The sequence below is a fragment of the Centroberyx affinis genome, unplaced genomic scaffold (genome assembly GCF_046629955.1).
Source record: "Centroberyx affinis isolate AG114_WGS23_722 - 3 ecotype Tasmania unplaced genomic scaffold, CSIRO-AGI_Caff_v1 ptg006152l_1, whole genome shotgun sequence".
Classification (NCBI taxonomy): domain Eukaryota; kingdom Metazoa; phylum Chordata; class Actinopteri; order Beryciformes; family Berycidae; genus Centroberyx; species Centroberyx affinis.
In genome coordinates this window covers 70,219-86,628 of record NW_027283126.1, presented here as the reverse complement: position 1 = coordinate 86,628, position 16,410 = coordinate 70,219, and the positions used below count along the sequence as shown (strand labels likewise).

Sequence of the window (16,410 nt, the reverse complement as noted above, 5' to 3'; positions counted from 1 at the left end):
TCCATGTAGGTGTACTACTAATACTACTATTATTACTACTACTACTAATACTGCTGCTGCTACTGCTACTACTACTACTACCCTTACTACAACTACTACTATCTAACTCTGTTCTTCTCTTCTCTTCTCTTCTCTTCTCTTCTCTTCTCTTCTCTTCTCTTCTCTTCTCTTCTCTTCTCTTCTCTTCTCTTCTTCATTGTGATCACCTCTCCTCTCCTTGTCCAGATGAGTGCTGTGACTCTGGAGACCCTGCGGAGAGTTCCAGGCGTTGCCGTGGATACCAGTCTCCCTCCTCCATTGTGTAACACCAGGAGAGCCGCCGTGTTGCTCCAGAGCCGCCTCATGAAGAGCTTTGGATCATCTATTCAGGTACAACTGGATATCAGTGACAATCGCATCCCATTTGTTGGATATGTTTCATGAAATACTGTGCACACATGCATTTTCAGAATGGATTGTCCCAGTGGGAGTTGAACCCATAACGCCCTATCTTGACAAAATACTCCTAAAAATTGTCCTTGGTCCAAATCTTTCTGGACTGCCTCTCACAAGAATGCCTGGTCTGTTGATGTAGGTGAAGAAACTGCTGGCGATGAGAGACCCTGCTCTCCTCTGCTCCATCCCACATGTCATCATCGAGGCCGTCCTGACTATGTACCAGCCAGGCAGGCAGGCCAACCTGTCAGGTGCTCCAAACCAAGGTGATCAAATGGAAGAAGCTATGGTCATTTATTGCTATACATCCCACAATACCTTGCACTTCATGCAATAGGTGTTCTCGACACAACCAGATTCATGTTGCGGGGAGGAATGGAGGTCTGGCTGGTCCCATGATTTTTTTTTACTTTAGAAATACTCTCCACTATGACACTTCACCCCTCCTTGTTCTCTGCTCCCAGTATTATGACACCGCTTGACCGATCCTTCTTTTCTGCTCTTAGCACCCAGGGAGCGAGACGAGATGGAGACCAGGCTGTTCTCTCAGCTTCTCCCTGAATCTCTGCGGGAGAAAATGTTACAGCAGTACGGAACTTGGATCCGGCGCACCAAGGTCTTCCAGAAGGCTCTGCGCAGGATCACTGACCGGGACGTCCTGGAATACCGGAGCAGAGTCACCGAGCCCCGCTCGTCCAACAGGGATGTGATGTGGGTGGACGGCACTTTCTTTGTCGGTGACGACTACGAGGAGGTGAAGACGCCGACGGACAACAGCTCGCTAGCCGAGAACCCTCTGGCCCTCGACTGCAGCCTGGCTGCCTTCATGAAGCAGTTCCCAGAGGCAGAACTGTTTGCGGAGACCAAGCCTGTCACTGATGGGTTAGACGGTCGGTCTTTGCTCAGTGTCCAAGGAACTGCAGGAGGGAGAGGAGACCAGGGGTTTGTGTATGGCTTCAGATCTCTCCAGTCTTCTCCTCCCCAACCATGGGCTGGTGACTCTGCTGCTGTCCAACCTCTTCTGACTACAGTAGGTTTACTTCAGCTAAATAAAACTGTGTAAGAAAGTGTTTGTGAAACTATAGGTTGGGACCCCAAACTTGAACACTTAAATTACAGGCCTGTTTCTACTGGCTCCTCACATGCCAACAGTACCAGCAGATTTACAGTATATTAGTCCAGGTCAAAGATTACAAACCCCTAACTACCTAAGCTCCATCTGCACTGGGTTCAGGTGAGCCAACCAAAATCTTATGTTCTAACACAGGAAATAGCTGTGGTGCAGGAGTCCACCATCAAATGCATCCTAGTGGAACTTTTCCGAGGCAGAGATAAGACTCTGTACCGGTCGCAGCACCTGCAGAACCGCACCTTTGAGAAGGAGATGGTGCAGCACATCCACTCCCTGCTGCAGAAGGACGCGGCCAAGTACCAACACAACAGAGTCTTCCTCCGAAACCTGGAACGCCTCACCGACCCCGAGCAGGAGGTTTGTTTTGATTTCATTTGGGGTTAAAACAAAAACATCAAATTTTAAAAGGAACATGAATTCACCTCAAACTCACTTCACTGACATAATGCAACTCAGTATCAGGAAGATGTCCCCAGTATTTTATAAATTCAGTGTATAAACTCACCCACTTTCTCCTCTCGCAGATCAAACTGAGCCTGGATCTGTCCTGGCCCCTCAAAACCTCTCTGAATCAGGCCCTTCCTAACGTCTGGCTGAGCAGACAAGGGCTGATGGAGGATCCTCAGATGGCCTTGCTGGCCTGCAGCCTCATAGCCACAGAGATCCTCGACCACCTCAAGCCCTCTGTGAGCTTTGCTGAAGGCACCGAGAGCGGAGATGAAACCCCGTTCAGTGTCAACATCCCAGTCCGGCGAGAGGAGGGGGAGACAGACAGAGGCCAGACCCTGCTGGAGCTGCGTCTGCAGAAGCAGCGCAAAGAGAGCAGGGAGGAGTTCTGGAGCACAGAGCTCAAGGTGAGCCGCCATTCAAAGCAGCATGTTTTCAAAGTCACAGTCTGCAGCACATAGTTAGTGTTAAACCTAAGGCATACACTGAATGGACAAAATATTAGGGACACTTGCTCTTTTCATGAAGTACGCTGATGAGGTGAATCCAGGTAAAAGCCATTATCCCTTATTGATTTCCTTCATTAAATCTATAGCAAACACAAATTGACATGTGGATTGTGGGGCTGCAACTCAATATCAGGAAGATGTCCCTAATATGTCCTACATTCAGTACAGTTTTACTGCAAAGCTAAAACTCCTTAACCATGGTACTGTGTAAACTGTAACTTTGCTGAAACACAGGCCATTTCCTACTGCTATGGTATGAACATGATGCTCAGAAACAATGCAAAAGGAAACATCAGTTTTAGCTTTTCATATCATTTTACCTCAGAGAAGAACAGACCAACCGTCCAGGAACAAATAAGATCTGACATTTTGTTTTACTCAACAGGTTGCCGCAGCGGCAACAGAGCTGAAAGAGAAGAAGAAGAAGAAAAAGTGGGTCTCTTGGTTCTGTGGCCTCTTCAGGCGCAAGAGGACATAGACAGACACACACACACACATTGTATTGTATTATTGTATTGTATTGTTGTATCCCAAACATCTCTCTCTGACCAACTGAGAAACCTCACAGGATGAGGAGCCATGATTTGCCTCCATATAGTGCTTGGCTGTGGCATATCACCATATCACCAGTTGGATGGCTGTTTTGTGCATTTTGACAGATGACTTATTTTGACCAACATATGCACAATAAGCCTGATTTGCTGATGCTGCTGATTGCTGGTGATATATCAGTAGAACATTGTGTTCACAAGATTGTAAACCTAGTGAACATTCTCAGTGAATATACTCCCACCTTAACATGCCAAGGTGATATGATGATTCTTCTTTTTTTATATACTTCTTAACATCAGAGCTTTATTTCTTTAATTAAAATGTTTCCTGAATATCAGCCGTGCCTTCAACTTTTCTGTGATGTTTTGGTCAAATTGGACCGTTTTCATGTTCACTATGTAATAACTAGAAGATTATTTATAATGTTTACAAAAGGCTTGATACATTATTTTTAACCATGCAATACATTTTTCATGAAATCCAAATGCTTCACACGTTTCAAATATAAATGAATGTCGCATTAGTTGACAGTCTTTTGGTCCTCCGACACTTTGGTTAAATCTAAAGAATTCAAATGCAACTTCAGTCCCTTGTCATTCCTATATTTTCCATTATAGAGATTTTAATATTTCAGAAAACATGTTGCTATTTTAGATTTTTCAGTTTGGTACTTAGAGTTTTCATCCTTAATTTTAGACATTATAGCTCTCTCCTTCTGTTTTTTTTTTTTTAACTTAAATGCCAAGAACTTTAATGCTTTAATGCTTTTGGACTGCTATCATAATATGTTTGTCTTGTGAAATATTTTTATCTCCTGTTTTTTCATTTATATTTTGCAGTCTTCCTACTTGTTTTTCTATTTCAATTTTTTGCTTTTTCTTTTTCAAAGCAGCATATGCTATTATTTCCCCACGTATTGTGGCTTTAGCAGCTTCCCACAATGCAATGGGTGTAGCCTGTCCATTGTCATTACTCTGAAAATACTGTTCCATAGCTTGCCGAATGTTATCTTTAAAATTTGTATCCTTTAGTAAAGAGTTCCTACGGGTTACATCTGTGCGTTTACTTCGGAACAAAGGTCCAGGGGACAGTGTATTGTCATGGATACTGTCGGCCTCTGAAGACTGTCTCAACTTCAACTCTCTGCTGGGATAAGTCCTAGCAATGACTCCAATGGGCCACTCATTGTGCCTTGTCTGACTATCTTTCATGAGAATGACATCGCCCTCTCTTAAGTTTGGTCTCCTGTGGTGCCATTTCTGACGATTCTGAAGGGTGTTAAGGTATTCCCTACGCCAGTGGTTCCCAAACTTTTTAAAGTCCTGTACCCCCTCAAACATTCAACCTCCTGCTGTGTACCCCCTCTATCTCCACAGACGGCCAACTGTCATATGATGTTACATTTTGCCATGTTTGTAAGCCTGCTACAAAAAGGAAGTACCGTAAAACTTAAATTAATAGCCCGGGCTTTTATTTGATTCAAACACTGAACTCAACCAGCCTATATTTGGGACAGGCGTCTATATGGGACAGACCTTTAATTCCTTTCGCACAAAACTCTTGCTCAGCAAAGATGGGAAATACTATCAAATTGTTTATTTAAACCAGTATGAATATTATTTGTATAAAAATTAGGCTATCGAATAACATATCAATTACGAATCATTCATTTGATCTCTGAGAGAGAGATCTGAGAGAGAGAAAGAGAGAAGCGGTGGTCGAGCGAGCTAGAAAGTGAATGAAGAGAGGGAGCGGTGGTAGCGAGAAAGCCGATGAATCAGAGAAATAAAACGTTATTTTCTGATTGTTTCACAGCGGTTACGTTCTAAAGCACAGAGAGCAGAGAAAGAGAGAGAGAGAGAGAGAGCCCCATATCAAAATACCGGTAGCCTACCTTAGAAAGGATGAAAGGCCGAAAAAAGATCAACGGAGAAATGTCTTGCTGCTGCTTCTCCTGAGTTTTGTTCAGCAAAAACTGACAGCTTGAATTTCAGGTCGTACTTTTTTGTCTGTGCCGCCATGGCGATCAACAAATGTGACTGACGTTTGAATGCAAGTAAAAAAATAAAATAAACTGCTTCGCAGCGTCAATGGCAACCGGCTTCTAATTGAGACCGGCCTTTATTTGTCAAAACGTGTAGCCACACCCGGCCAGTAAAAGGGACTTGGCTTTTAATTGAAGTTTTACGGTATAACAAACACAAAGTAGGCCTATATGAAGACATGACAGTGTTATTAACAATTTTGCTCTTTATTCAGCCTCATAAAAAGCCCTCTCATATTTGGTTGGTTAGGTTTAGGCATGAGGAGTGAAATGGATCAGGGTCAGAGCCAATCAGAGGCAGAGTAGGGGCGGGTCTTCGCAGAATGCGGGTGGAAAAAAAAAACACTGCTAAAGATCATGCGACTGCCGACTGTTAATTACTGTGACTGAAGTGGGGGTTTTTTTAAAGTGTGGGTTTATTTTTGACACAGAGAGGGTACTACAGATTTTTTTTTGGCGTACCCCCGACGTAACTGCGAGTACCCCTGGGGGTACGTGTACCCCACTTTGGGAATAGCCGCCCTACGCCATCTACTCCAGAAGATGTCGGCCAAAACCTGGACCCTCTTCCAGTGCTGTTGAAACATGTCTCCCTTTACCAATTTCCAGGAGGAGGCAAAACCGCACCAACTTTCTGGGTAAGTAAAGTGGCAGGCGTTAGGATGAGTGGTTCATCCGGATCCGTTGAGACAGGCACAAGAGGTCTGGCATTAATGATGGCGGTGACTTCAGCCATGAGGGTTATCAAGATCTCATGTGAGCTTTGAGTGATTGGCCTGCAAGAGCACTGAGTCCATCCACTCCCAGGCACCACCCATATGTGATGAATGTGGAGGGTTGAATGCCCAGGTGCATCTCTGACTCTTCTTCTACTAACAAAAACAGGTCACTACGTTACAAAATTGTGAGAGCTCCCCCTACAGGAGAGATTTATAACAGTTCCAATACACAGGGTCACAGACAGATACAGATGATAATGGCTGATATATTCTACTTCAGCTTTAAGGTAGAGAGGATGGGTTTATGATCAGGCTCAGCATTCATGATGTCAAGAGACATCCCAGACACAACTTGGAAGCATGAACAGAAGCCTCCAACTGACAGTGAGTTAATTTTTAAAGAAGGCAGATGATCGATTGATCATTAAAATTGGCAAAACAAGTGACCTTAGCAATTTTGAGCATTTTGGTATGACTTTTGATGCCAGGCACTCTAGTTTAAGTAACTGTGAAAAGGCCATTGTTCCTGGGTTTTTACCTGGGTTTTTAACAGAGTTGGACGGGGGTTATGTTTTTGTCCCATTCCGTCTGTTTGTCTGTTAGCAGGATATCTCAAAAAGTTATCAATGGATTTACACAGAACTTTGTAGAAAGGTTGATCACAGGGCAAGAAAGAACTGATTAACTTTTCATACCAATTGGCAAGTGGCTTCTCACTAAAAGACATATAACTTCTGAATGGAATGGATATTATAGTGCTGATTGGCCATATGGTGTTGCAATAATCAGCTAAAATGCTTAAAAGTGGCAAGAATTTGAACAGGCATATCTCATGTCCCCTTTCAGGTCCAGTCATGAAAATGTGTGCATCTCCTGATGTGAAACTAGTTGTTTGGAAAATCCAACATGTCTAACTGCAATACCTTGGCAATTGCATATAATTGGCAAGACTGAGTGTCATCGAGTTTATGCACTGCAGTGTCTAGGGTTTAATGAGAATCATGTAACAAACAGCTTGTTGATGAGAGGCTGAGGGAGAATGGCCCTGGTACTAAGGGGTGTAGGCCTACTGTGCATTACAGGCCTTTAGGCCTATAGGCCTTTAAATAAGGAATTAGTTTACAAGAAACATAATTGAACAATAAAAATTAATAAATAAAACAAGCAAAGAAAATAAAACTTTATTACAGGTTTTACTGACTCTATTTATATGGCTGTGGTCAACCTCCATTGCATCAGCAGTGCAGAACATGACTGGTCGATTTCTGATATTTAATAAAAGGCTAATATCGCCCAGATATATTAGCAAAACAACGCATCAGTCTAATCCTATCTACGACAATGTTTTCTCACAGATCCAGGAGTTTTTGGCACTACAGTTGTAGTCGTTCAGACCAATGAAATCAAGCATTACGCGAATGTCACCACAGTCTTCTCCCCCAAAAGCGTCATCAGGCTGTCCAGGTGCCCACTGCAACCTAAAGACAGAGCAAAAGATATAGTCACTGAATTGGAATGGAGGGAAACCATTCAAATCAACATGCTGGAAAGGCAGTTTGAATGGTACAGTTCAGATGGCAGACGCAGAACTTTTTGATAATGTTTTGATGTGTGTTTTAACATTGATATGGCATGTTTCAAAAAAGATTATGCATTATTGTGGCAAAGACATCAGTTGATACTTTAGAGTTGATCACTCTACATCTGTGGTACTGTCCAGAAATGAAATGATTTCAAAACCAGAAAGTACGACATATTATATGAAATGAATTTCTAATGGACCTAAAACTGGATTCAACAATGTATTTACTTACACAACATACCCACGTATTTACAATTATATACCCACTTTTTAGACCAACATATTGTCTCACCTGTCACTTATCACCGGTGTTCCATCCACCCATTTCCAAATTCCTTCTTCATCCCTGTCAGTCATACCAACCCACGCTGCCACGGCGAATTGACTTAGAAAGTCCTGTCATGAACCAAGATTTTCAGAAACAACAGACTCTGTCATTTTAATCTTTTGTCTTACTTGCATCTTTTTAATCTTCACATTTAAGCCTATACCAAGTAGAGATTCTGTACAGTCCCATGGCACATTTGGCGATAATACATAATTAACTATCAGCTCATTTGAATTGGATTTCAGCTCTCTGGCTTCCTACTGCCTTCATCTCTTCTGTGGAGAATTCTTCTGCTTTTAAAATCTCTTCTTAAAACATACTTCTATGTGAATTGATGTTGTAGTTCTCAGGTTTTATTCTGTTTTTTTGAATGGTGTATATATAGCATTTTTGGGAACAAACGTTTCACATCAAGATCTCATTTTAGCATGAGAAGATGGCCTATACTCCTGTGTTTTATTCACCTGTTACTCTACGACTTTAACAGAATAACAATAAATTGGCATAATAAGTAGAAGAATACCTGTTCCTCTCTGCTGTTTATGATCACCAGGTCGGCTTCCCTCTGTAGACAGGCCTGTCGGCTCTGGTCCCAGCTCCTCCTCTCTGAAGAAGTGTAGTAACAGCTGGAGCCAAACGTCAGCCAACGGTGTGGGCAACGCTCTTCCTCTGTTTCCTCTGACCCAATATAACATGCCACAATACAGAACATATAGGACAGCACAAAATGTCATGACGCAACACGGCACGGCATGGCGCAAGAGAACACAACATACAACGCAATACAATGCAATGAAGATTACCCGGATGAATGTAGGTTAAGTAAATACTGCAGTAGAGTTAGACTGACATGTTTTTTTGGAAGTCAATTTTATTTTTTTTCTGTTTTTGGATTTAAGCTGCTCATAGCCAATATTTTGTTCCAATATTCAATATCTTTAAATTCCACTATTTTCATGCCTAAAAATTCCCTAAAAAATAACCCTAAGGCCATATATATATAGTATATATGATATATTGGCAAACCAATATATTGGTATATTGGTTTTGGTAACCCTAACCCTGCATAAAAATGCACCTGATCACACAATGCAGTTCATCTAGCAACATTCAATATTTGATCAAATGGGTAACATATCAATTTACAGGCTGATAATTTACCTTCATTACAGCTCATTAATCTAATGTTTATCACTAACCTCCCATTAAGCACACAGCAATGTGGAATAAATAAAGCCAAGGAAATAGATTTTATAGTAAATAATTCTTCATTTACAAGTAATTACTGGGTTTTTAACTGTAACCCCAACATTTTAAATGTCAGTGTCAAAATTAAAATGTATCTTAAACTTTTACCAAATTAACCTTAATTTAACTTGACTGACTCACCGCAAGGCTTCTTCTGACTGTTGTTTCTCTCTTCAGCCAGGTCATAGTAACTGGACTGTAGGTTGTTGTTATCTGCACAGGAATGAGAACCTGCAGTTACAGATCTACTTACATGTGAATTACCAGTAAATGTATCTTGAGCTTTTACCAAATTAACATTAATTTAACTTAACTTATTCAACACTTTCTATCACCTTCCTGTTTCCTTAGACAAACATACCAATACTGACCAGTGAATAACCTATTATATTAGACCACTAATGCATCCTTAAAGCATGGTTCCAGAGTAACAAACCAAAACTTATAAGACTGTAAGACTAAAGGCTAAAGGTGTTGTCCTTTGAATCACTTGTACAAAAAGGCATTTTCAGAATTTGACTTGCACGTTTTATATTGAACTTAATTATGTTAATATAATAACAATATTAATAATAATTATTATTATTAATACACATTTATTTTTAGTATTTGGTTTTATTGTTATTTTATTTTTATTTATGTATTCATTTATTTGTTTGTTTTTATTTTATTTTACCTCACTATTGCTGTTTTTTACTGCCTATTTGTTGTTATTTTGTAACTTATGTTTTGAAAAGTGCAATATAAGACTATTAATATTATTAATAGTAGAAGTAGTAGTAGTATTGAGTAATTTAGGATTATTAAAGCCTTCTGATTCTCACTGTCTCATTTTCTCATTTAAGTTTCTTTACAAGTAAATCAGTAATTACTAACAATCAAGATATTTACTAGAATATCTGTTAACTTTATTTATTGCACATTACTGTGTCCTTAATGGAAAAAAAACTGCATCACTACCACATGATATCAATCCAAGGAGTCACCATCTCTATGCACCAAGTTGACAGTTGATCAGCTGTCAGTCAGTTTGGTAAAGTGATGTGAAATCATGGACTCACTCAGAGCAAGTCTCAGAGAGATGTTGAGAATAGCTTGAAGGACACACAGCAGCCCAAAGCTCGCCAGAACCACACTGAGGTGTCGGAACTCTGTGTAACACACACACACACACACACACACACACACACACACACACACTCATTATCTTAGAGTTGGCCCGTACTCTTGTCCTGTTAATAAATCAAAGCAAACAAAACAACATGCGCACATCTGGAATTCTACATACACTGTCTTGTAGAACAGTGAACACTAGAACTAGAACACCTGTAAAGCCACTAAGATATAATAATATGCATAATATTTCTAATACTCATAATGCCAGAAAGTGCTATACAACAAAACCAATGCAACACTGAGTAAATACAACCCTACTTGACTTTGGAGTCCTGACTGAAACAGCCTCCTCAGCTTCAGCCTTGGGGAAGTTCTGATAGACACCAACTTCCACATGGATTTCAGACTCTCCTGAGTGAAAAAAAAACAGCCATGTAGTTGAAGCAGGTTTCCACTGTTAAATAGAGCTAGAGGTGTGTGTTGTGTTTGATGATGTGTAGCACTTCACACTGAGCCAAATGACTCCACACTTCCCCCTTTTCCTCTCTTTCTGTCATCTGTCTTCCTGCTTCTGTGCTAAACTACAGCCAGGTATTTAAACCTGCAATGAGCGATTTCAGACCCAATCCTGAAACTAATGTGTGCTATGTGGAGATTCCCGTGAGACGTAATGATATAAACAAATATTCACACACGCGGGCCACCTGTGTTGTTGTTTTCACCTCTTTTCTAAATCTTGTTGTCAAAAGTCGGTCCGGATCGAAGCTTTTTCTTTTTTTTAAAACTAGCTTGTCTCCTCCCTCGCTGTTTGAAAGCGGCGCTCTCTTGTCATTGTGGGACATGTGACCTTCAGCGGGAGAAAAATCTAGCAAAGCGAGTCTGGTAACTGGCGAAATTTCTCCGTAGGTACGTTTATTTTAGCCGTTAGCATTTGTGGACGGTTTTTCCTAAAGGGCTTCTGTAGCCTCGGCAGTTTTGCTGTGTATGTTTACAAATGTGTTGCAGTTTCTGTCGCCCTCTAGTGGTTGGAAAATCGCTTAGTGTAGCTTTAAGAGGCAATGTTGTCTTGTCGCACATTGTTTATGCCTCTTTCATCCTTTCAAAATGACATATTACAAGTTGAATATGGACACAAATACAAACAATTTTGTGGGGAAAAAAAAGCTAGTATTTAATAAGAAAAAATCAAATTTGCGTATTTTGAATAAATTACCTTTTATTCTTAGTGGTTGAAGTCAGAGTTGCCTGTTTCATCATGATAAATAACAAAAGAACATGCGCACATCTGGAATTCTACATACACTGTCTTGTAGAACAGTGAACACTAGAACTAGAACACCTGTAAAGCCACTAAGATATAATAACATGCATAATATTTCTAATACTCATAATGTCAGAAAGTGCTATACAACAAAACAAATGCAACACTGAGTAAATACAACCCTACTTGACTTTGGAGTCCTGACTGAAACAGCCTCCTCAGCTTCAGTCTTGGGGAATTCCTGATAGTCGCCAGTTTCCACTTGGATTTCAGACTCCCCTGAGTGAAAAAACACAGCCATGTAGTTGAAGCAGCTTTCCACTGTTAGATAGAGCTAGAGGTGTGTGTTGTGTTTGATGGTGTGTAGCGCTTCACACTGAGCCAAATGACTCCACACTTCCCCCTTTTCCTCTCTTTCTGTCATCTGTCTTCCTGCTTCTGTGCTAACCTACAGCCAGGTATTTAAACCTGCAATGAGCGATTTCAGACCCAACCCTGAAACTAATGTGTGCCATGTGGAGATTTCCGTGAGACGTAATGATATTAACAAATATTCACACACGCGGGCCACCTGTGTTGTTGTTTTCACTTCTTTTCTAAAGCTTGTTGTCAAAGTCGGTCCGAATCGAAGCTTTTTCTTTTTTAAAAAACTAGCTTGTCTCCTCCCTCGCTGTTTGAAAGCGGCGCTCTCTTGTCATTGTGGGACATGTGACCTTCAGCGGGAGAAAAATCTAGCAAAGCGAGTCTGGTAACCGGCGTAATTTCTCCATAGGTATGTTTATTTTAGCCGTTAGCATTTGTGGACGGTTTTTCCTAAAGGGCTTCTGTAGCCTCGGCAGTTTTGCTGTGTATGTTTACAAATGTGTTGCAGTTTCTGTCACCCTCTAGTGGTTGGAAAATCGCTTAGTGTAGCTTTAAGAGGCAATGTTGTCTTGTCGCACATTGATTATGCCTCTTTCATCCTTTCAAAATGACATATTACAAGTTGAATATGGACACAAATACAAACAATTTTGTGGAAAAAAAAAGCTAGTATTTAATAAAAAAAAATCAAATTTGCGTATTTTGAATAAAATACCTTTTATTCTTAGTGGTTGAAGTCAGAGTTTCCGGTTTCATCATGATAACTAACTAAATAGATGGTAACTTACAGAAGGATTCGTAAAAAAACAAAAAAAACAAATTTGCTTTTTGATGAATTCTGTATTATATGATAAAAATCTGAGATTTTTCTCGTAAAATAGAAATGACAAAAATATGAAATCGGCCTCAGTAACAGCTATTTTTGTTCAGAAGCAACAGGTCAAATTTGTTGGAAGTTGAAAAAATATTTCATTTTGAGAAAAATGTGGTACCTCAACTTTAAGTCTTATGCTGCACTGCCTCAAATTCCCATCTCTTCTTTATATGATATTAAACAGAAACCAATTTGGATTGTGTGAAGTTGTGTTTACTGTGCTGATGGATTTGTGCTCGGGGTTGTGTAACCTTTGACTGTGCATTGTTTTTGCATTTAAAGCACTGCATTTCCTTTGGTTTGCACTATGTGGAATAATTTCACCCCCTAAATAAGCCTTCATTGATTCTGATATTGTGGAAGGAGACTTATCTAATGTTTGATTGAGACTAAGAAAGAGTTCAATGTCACATGCAATAAAGGTAACAAAACCCTCCTCTGTTAAGTCACATGGGCAATAGCCTGTCTGTGTATATGGGAATATGCATTTTCATTCAGAGGTCCATGATCTTTGTAGTAGTCACATTTGCTTACAAATGGAATAAGTGTCCTATGAAGAGTACGGGCCATCTTAGAGTTGGCCCGTACTCTTGTCCTGTTAATAAATCAAAGCAAACAAAAGAACATGCGCACATCTGGAATTCTACATACACTGTCTTGTAGAACAGTGAACACTAGAACTAGAACACCTGTAAAGCCACTAAGATATAATAATATGCATAATATTTCTAATACTCATAATGTCAGAAAGTGCTATACAACAAAACAAATGCAACACTGAGTAAATACAACCATACTTGACTTTGGAGTCCTGACTGAAACAGCCTCCTCAGCTTCAGCCTTGGGGAATTCCTGATAGTCACCAACTTCCACTTGGATTTCAGACTCCCCTGAGTGAAAAAACACAGCCATGTAGTTGAAGCAGGTTTCCACTGTTAGATAGAGCTAGAGGTGTGTGTTGTGTTTGATGGTGTGTAGCGCTTCACACTGAGCCAAATGACTCCACACTTCCCCCTTTTCCTCTCTTTCTGTCATCTGTCTTCCTGCTTCTGTGCTAACCTACAGCCAGGTATTTAAACCTGCAATGAGCGATTTCAGACCCAATCCTGAAACTAATGTGTGCCATGTGGAGATTTCCGTGAGACGTAATGATATAAACAAATATTCACACACGCGGGCCACCTGTGTTGTTGTTTTCACCTCTTTTCTAAAGCTTGTTGTCAAAGTCGGTAAAGATCCCATCCCTGAAAAAAATTCTGGTAATGGTGGAATCGATTAGCTGTTAGTTTCTATTTGGCAATTTTTTTGCTTGGTGTCGGCCTACTTGATGCAGATGATATATATATATGATATTAAACAGAAACCAATTTGGATTGTGTTTGCTGTGCTGATGGATTTCGGGGTTGCGTGACTTTTCCCCCCGTTGCATATCGCTATCAGTCTAATGTAGTCTAGTTTATATATATAGGCCTTTATCACAAGTATGTCTCAAAGGGCTTTACATAGCATCATATAAAGTATGTGTCATAGGCTACTACATCATAGTACATATATACACATCATATACATTCTATACTATGCCATATAAATATTTCATATACATCATTAACTACATCATCATACGTACATACTATACGTCATATACAACATCACATACATCATTTTTACTTGATTGTATACATGATATACTACGCACAAACACAGTATACTGTCTAATTAAGACTCGCTCTCTGATTCAAACAACAAAATGGAGCCTGGAATGCAAAGTACATTGCCAATAGTTGTTTTTAACAGTGTTAAAGTGATTTAGGGTGGATTCTCCCTTTAAACATCTTCACCTGGACAGACAAATGAAATCAAAACTTTTTCTCTTGGTTCACAAGCTCATTACAATGTGTGTGTGTGTGTGTGTGTGTGATCTGGGAACAGTGAGTGTTACCTAAGAAAGGAAGTGAAGCAATACATGTCATAAGGAGCTTCTTTGATGCAAGCTGCCTGTGTGGTCTCAATGTTTGACAGCTTTCAGAGAAACTTACATGCCTAAACAGATGAATAGTAGAAACAGATCAAAATGTGTCTTGTTATACATTTCAAATACTGCTTCAACACAAAAACACCAGCATGCTGAAATACATTTCAACAAAATACATATTGTCGCTGACCTGCAGAAAAATAATATCTCCAAAAAGTAACAGGAATTCAGAAAAACTGTGACAGCTGGCTATTCCTAACATTAGCGTTGGACCAACATATATATGGGGCCGATATTGACCTCTTATTAAATATCAGATATCAGTCTTTTTGCACCTTCAATTACGGACTGCACTTTGTGCTTATGGAGTTCCATGGGGTACAGAATTGCAAATGCATCCAGTCGTGAGTTGGGTAGCTACACTACCCACCAGAGGACTTGTGTCAGCCATATACTCACAGCTTCAATACCGAACACAGAAGGACCCACCTTTGATTAAGGCTTGGATTAAGGACTTGGCTGTTGAGGATGAGGACATAAACAGGGAAAATGTTTGGGAGAACATATTCCATTCGTCAAAGAACCCCAACCATCAGTTGATTCATTTCAAGCTGTGTCAGAGGGCCTACCGTACACCACTCGTGAGATTCCATATGAAACGTGTAGCCAGCCCTAACTGTGACTTGTGCTCCCTCAATACATCTGGAACATTTAAACACATGGTATGGGAATGCCCAGAGGTCTATGACTTTTGGAGGAAAGTGGGGAGACCAGAGAGTGTTCGCATTTGGGAAGCTGGAGTCAGAGAATTTTGAGAGGTTTTTTTTTATTTTTTTAGGAAAATTGCTCGGGCCGATTGATCGATTGTCAGGGTGGTTGGCAATGGGTTTAGTGGTTGACAACTAGTCGATTGGTCAATTGATTGTTGCAACTCTACATAACTTGGTCAGTAATAGTGTGATTCTAAACCGAGATTGGGGGGGGTTAGGCCGCTGGGGGGAGAGAGCGGGAGGGGGTTGGAGGGGAGGGAAGGGGGGGTAAAAATGTACGTGTATTGTGATGTATTTTGTTGATTTTCAATAAAAAACAATTAGATTTTCTTTGCACATTCAGTTTTTTCATTTCATTTTTTTAGTGGCATTTTCTGTAAATGAATTGTTCATTTAAATGAATTCATCTATCCCAGAGTTTCTACCAGTGAACAGGTGGGTCACCCTGCCTTATGGAGCTGCTAACCCACCTAAGAGAATTTCATTAGGGTTTCAATGGAGAATTTTAGTGTCCCATGATGGTCTAAATGCTGTTTCAGAGGCTTTTCCACCCTGACAAGAATACAATTCATGGGGGAAGTGCTGAATACTTTTATATTTTTTATTGGCAGCTTCAATCCAAAAGTATCTGTATTGGTATTGGCCTTCAAAAACCCATATCAGTCGAACCCTACTTAACATATTACAGAGCATTATCAATAGTTTGTCTTTGTCCCAGGGTCAGGAAATACTTTCTACATGTAAGAGAGTGTCAGTTGTTTTTTTCATACTGTAATGTTGTAACTGGCTTTCTAGACATGGGAGGAGATAAGTACACTGTGGTTAGGTGAACAATGTTACACACTGCTGTAGCTAAGATACATAGTACATGTGACTCAATGAGGCAATGCACAACACATGGGGAACGTCCTTGGCATGTAGCAACGAATAATGTAATAATGTGTCAAAATGTGATAACATGTCCCTCTAAATGGATTAAAGATGTAATAAACACTGTTAATGTAATAAATTGCTGGATATTATTATTAATAGTCAATATTATTACATCACCAGTTAAA

General features: G+C 40.1%; 1 protein-coding gene across 2 annotated transcripts; it reads right to left on the bottom strand.

The window, feature by feature from the left end:
- Window positions 1-7,042: 7,042 nt before the first annotated feature.
- On the bottom strand, window positions 7,043-13,704 carry LOC139638163 (C-type lectin domain family 4 member M-like). Of its 2 annotated transcripts, XM_071512202.1 has the most exons (8): window positions 13,408-13,704; window positions 11,560-11,652; window positions 10,431-10,523; window positions 10,058-10,147; window positions 9,138-9,209; window positions 8,272-8,426; window positions 7,713-7,816; window positions 7,043-7,316 (listed from the first exon to the last, which is right to left on the bottom strand). In XM_071512202.1, the coding sequence occupies exons 1-8, from the start codon at window positions 13,520-13,522 to the stop codon at window positions 7,172-7,174; spliced, it is 867 nt and encodes a 288-aa protein (XP_071368303.1). In that variant the 5' UTR covers window positions 13,523-13,704; the 3' UTR covers window positions 7,043-7,171. The 2 variants fall into 2 exon arrangements, with proteins under 2 accessions (XP_071368303.1, XP_071368304.1); XM_071512203.1 differs by lacking the exon at window positions 9,138-9,209.
- Between the last annotated feature and the right edge of the window lie 2,706 nt (window positions 13,705-16,410).

Coding starts and splice junctions, on each gene's coding strand:
- LOC139638163 (XM_071512202.1), bottom strand. CDS start 13,522: ATGGCTGTGTTTTTTCACTCAGGGGAGTCTGAAATCCAAGTGGAAGTT. Junction 10,524..11,559: donor AGTCAGGACTCCAAAGTCAA/GTAGGGTTGTAT, acceptor TTTTTCACTCAG/GAGAGTCTGAAATCCATGTG. Junction 8,427..9,137: donor CAGTCAGAAGAAGCCTTGCG/GTGAGTCAGTCA, acceptor ATATTGGGTCAG/AGGAAACAGAGGAAGAGCGT.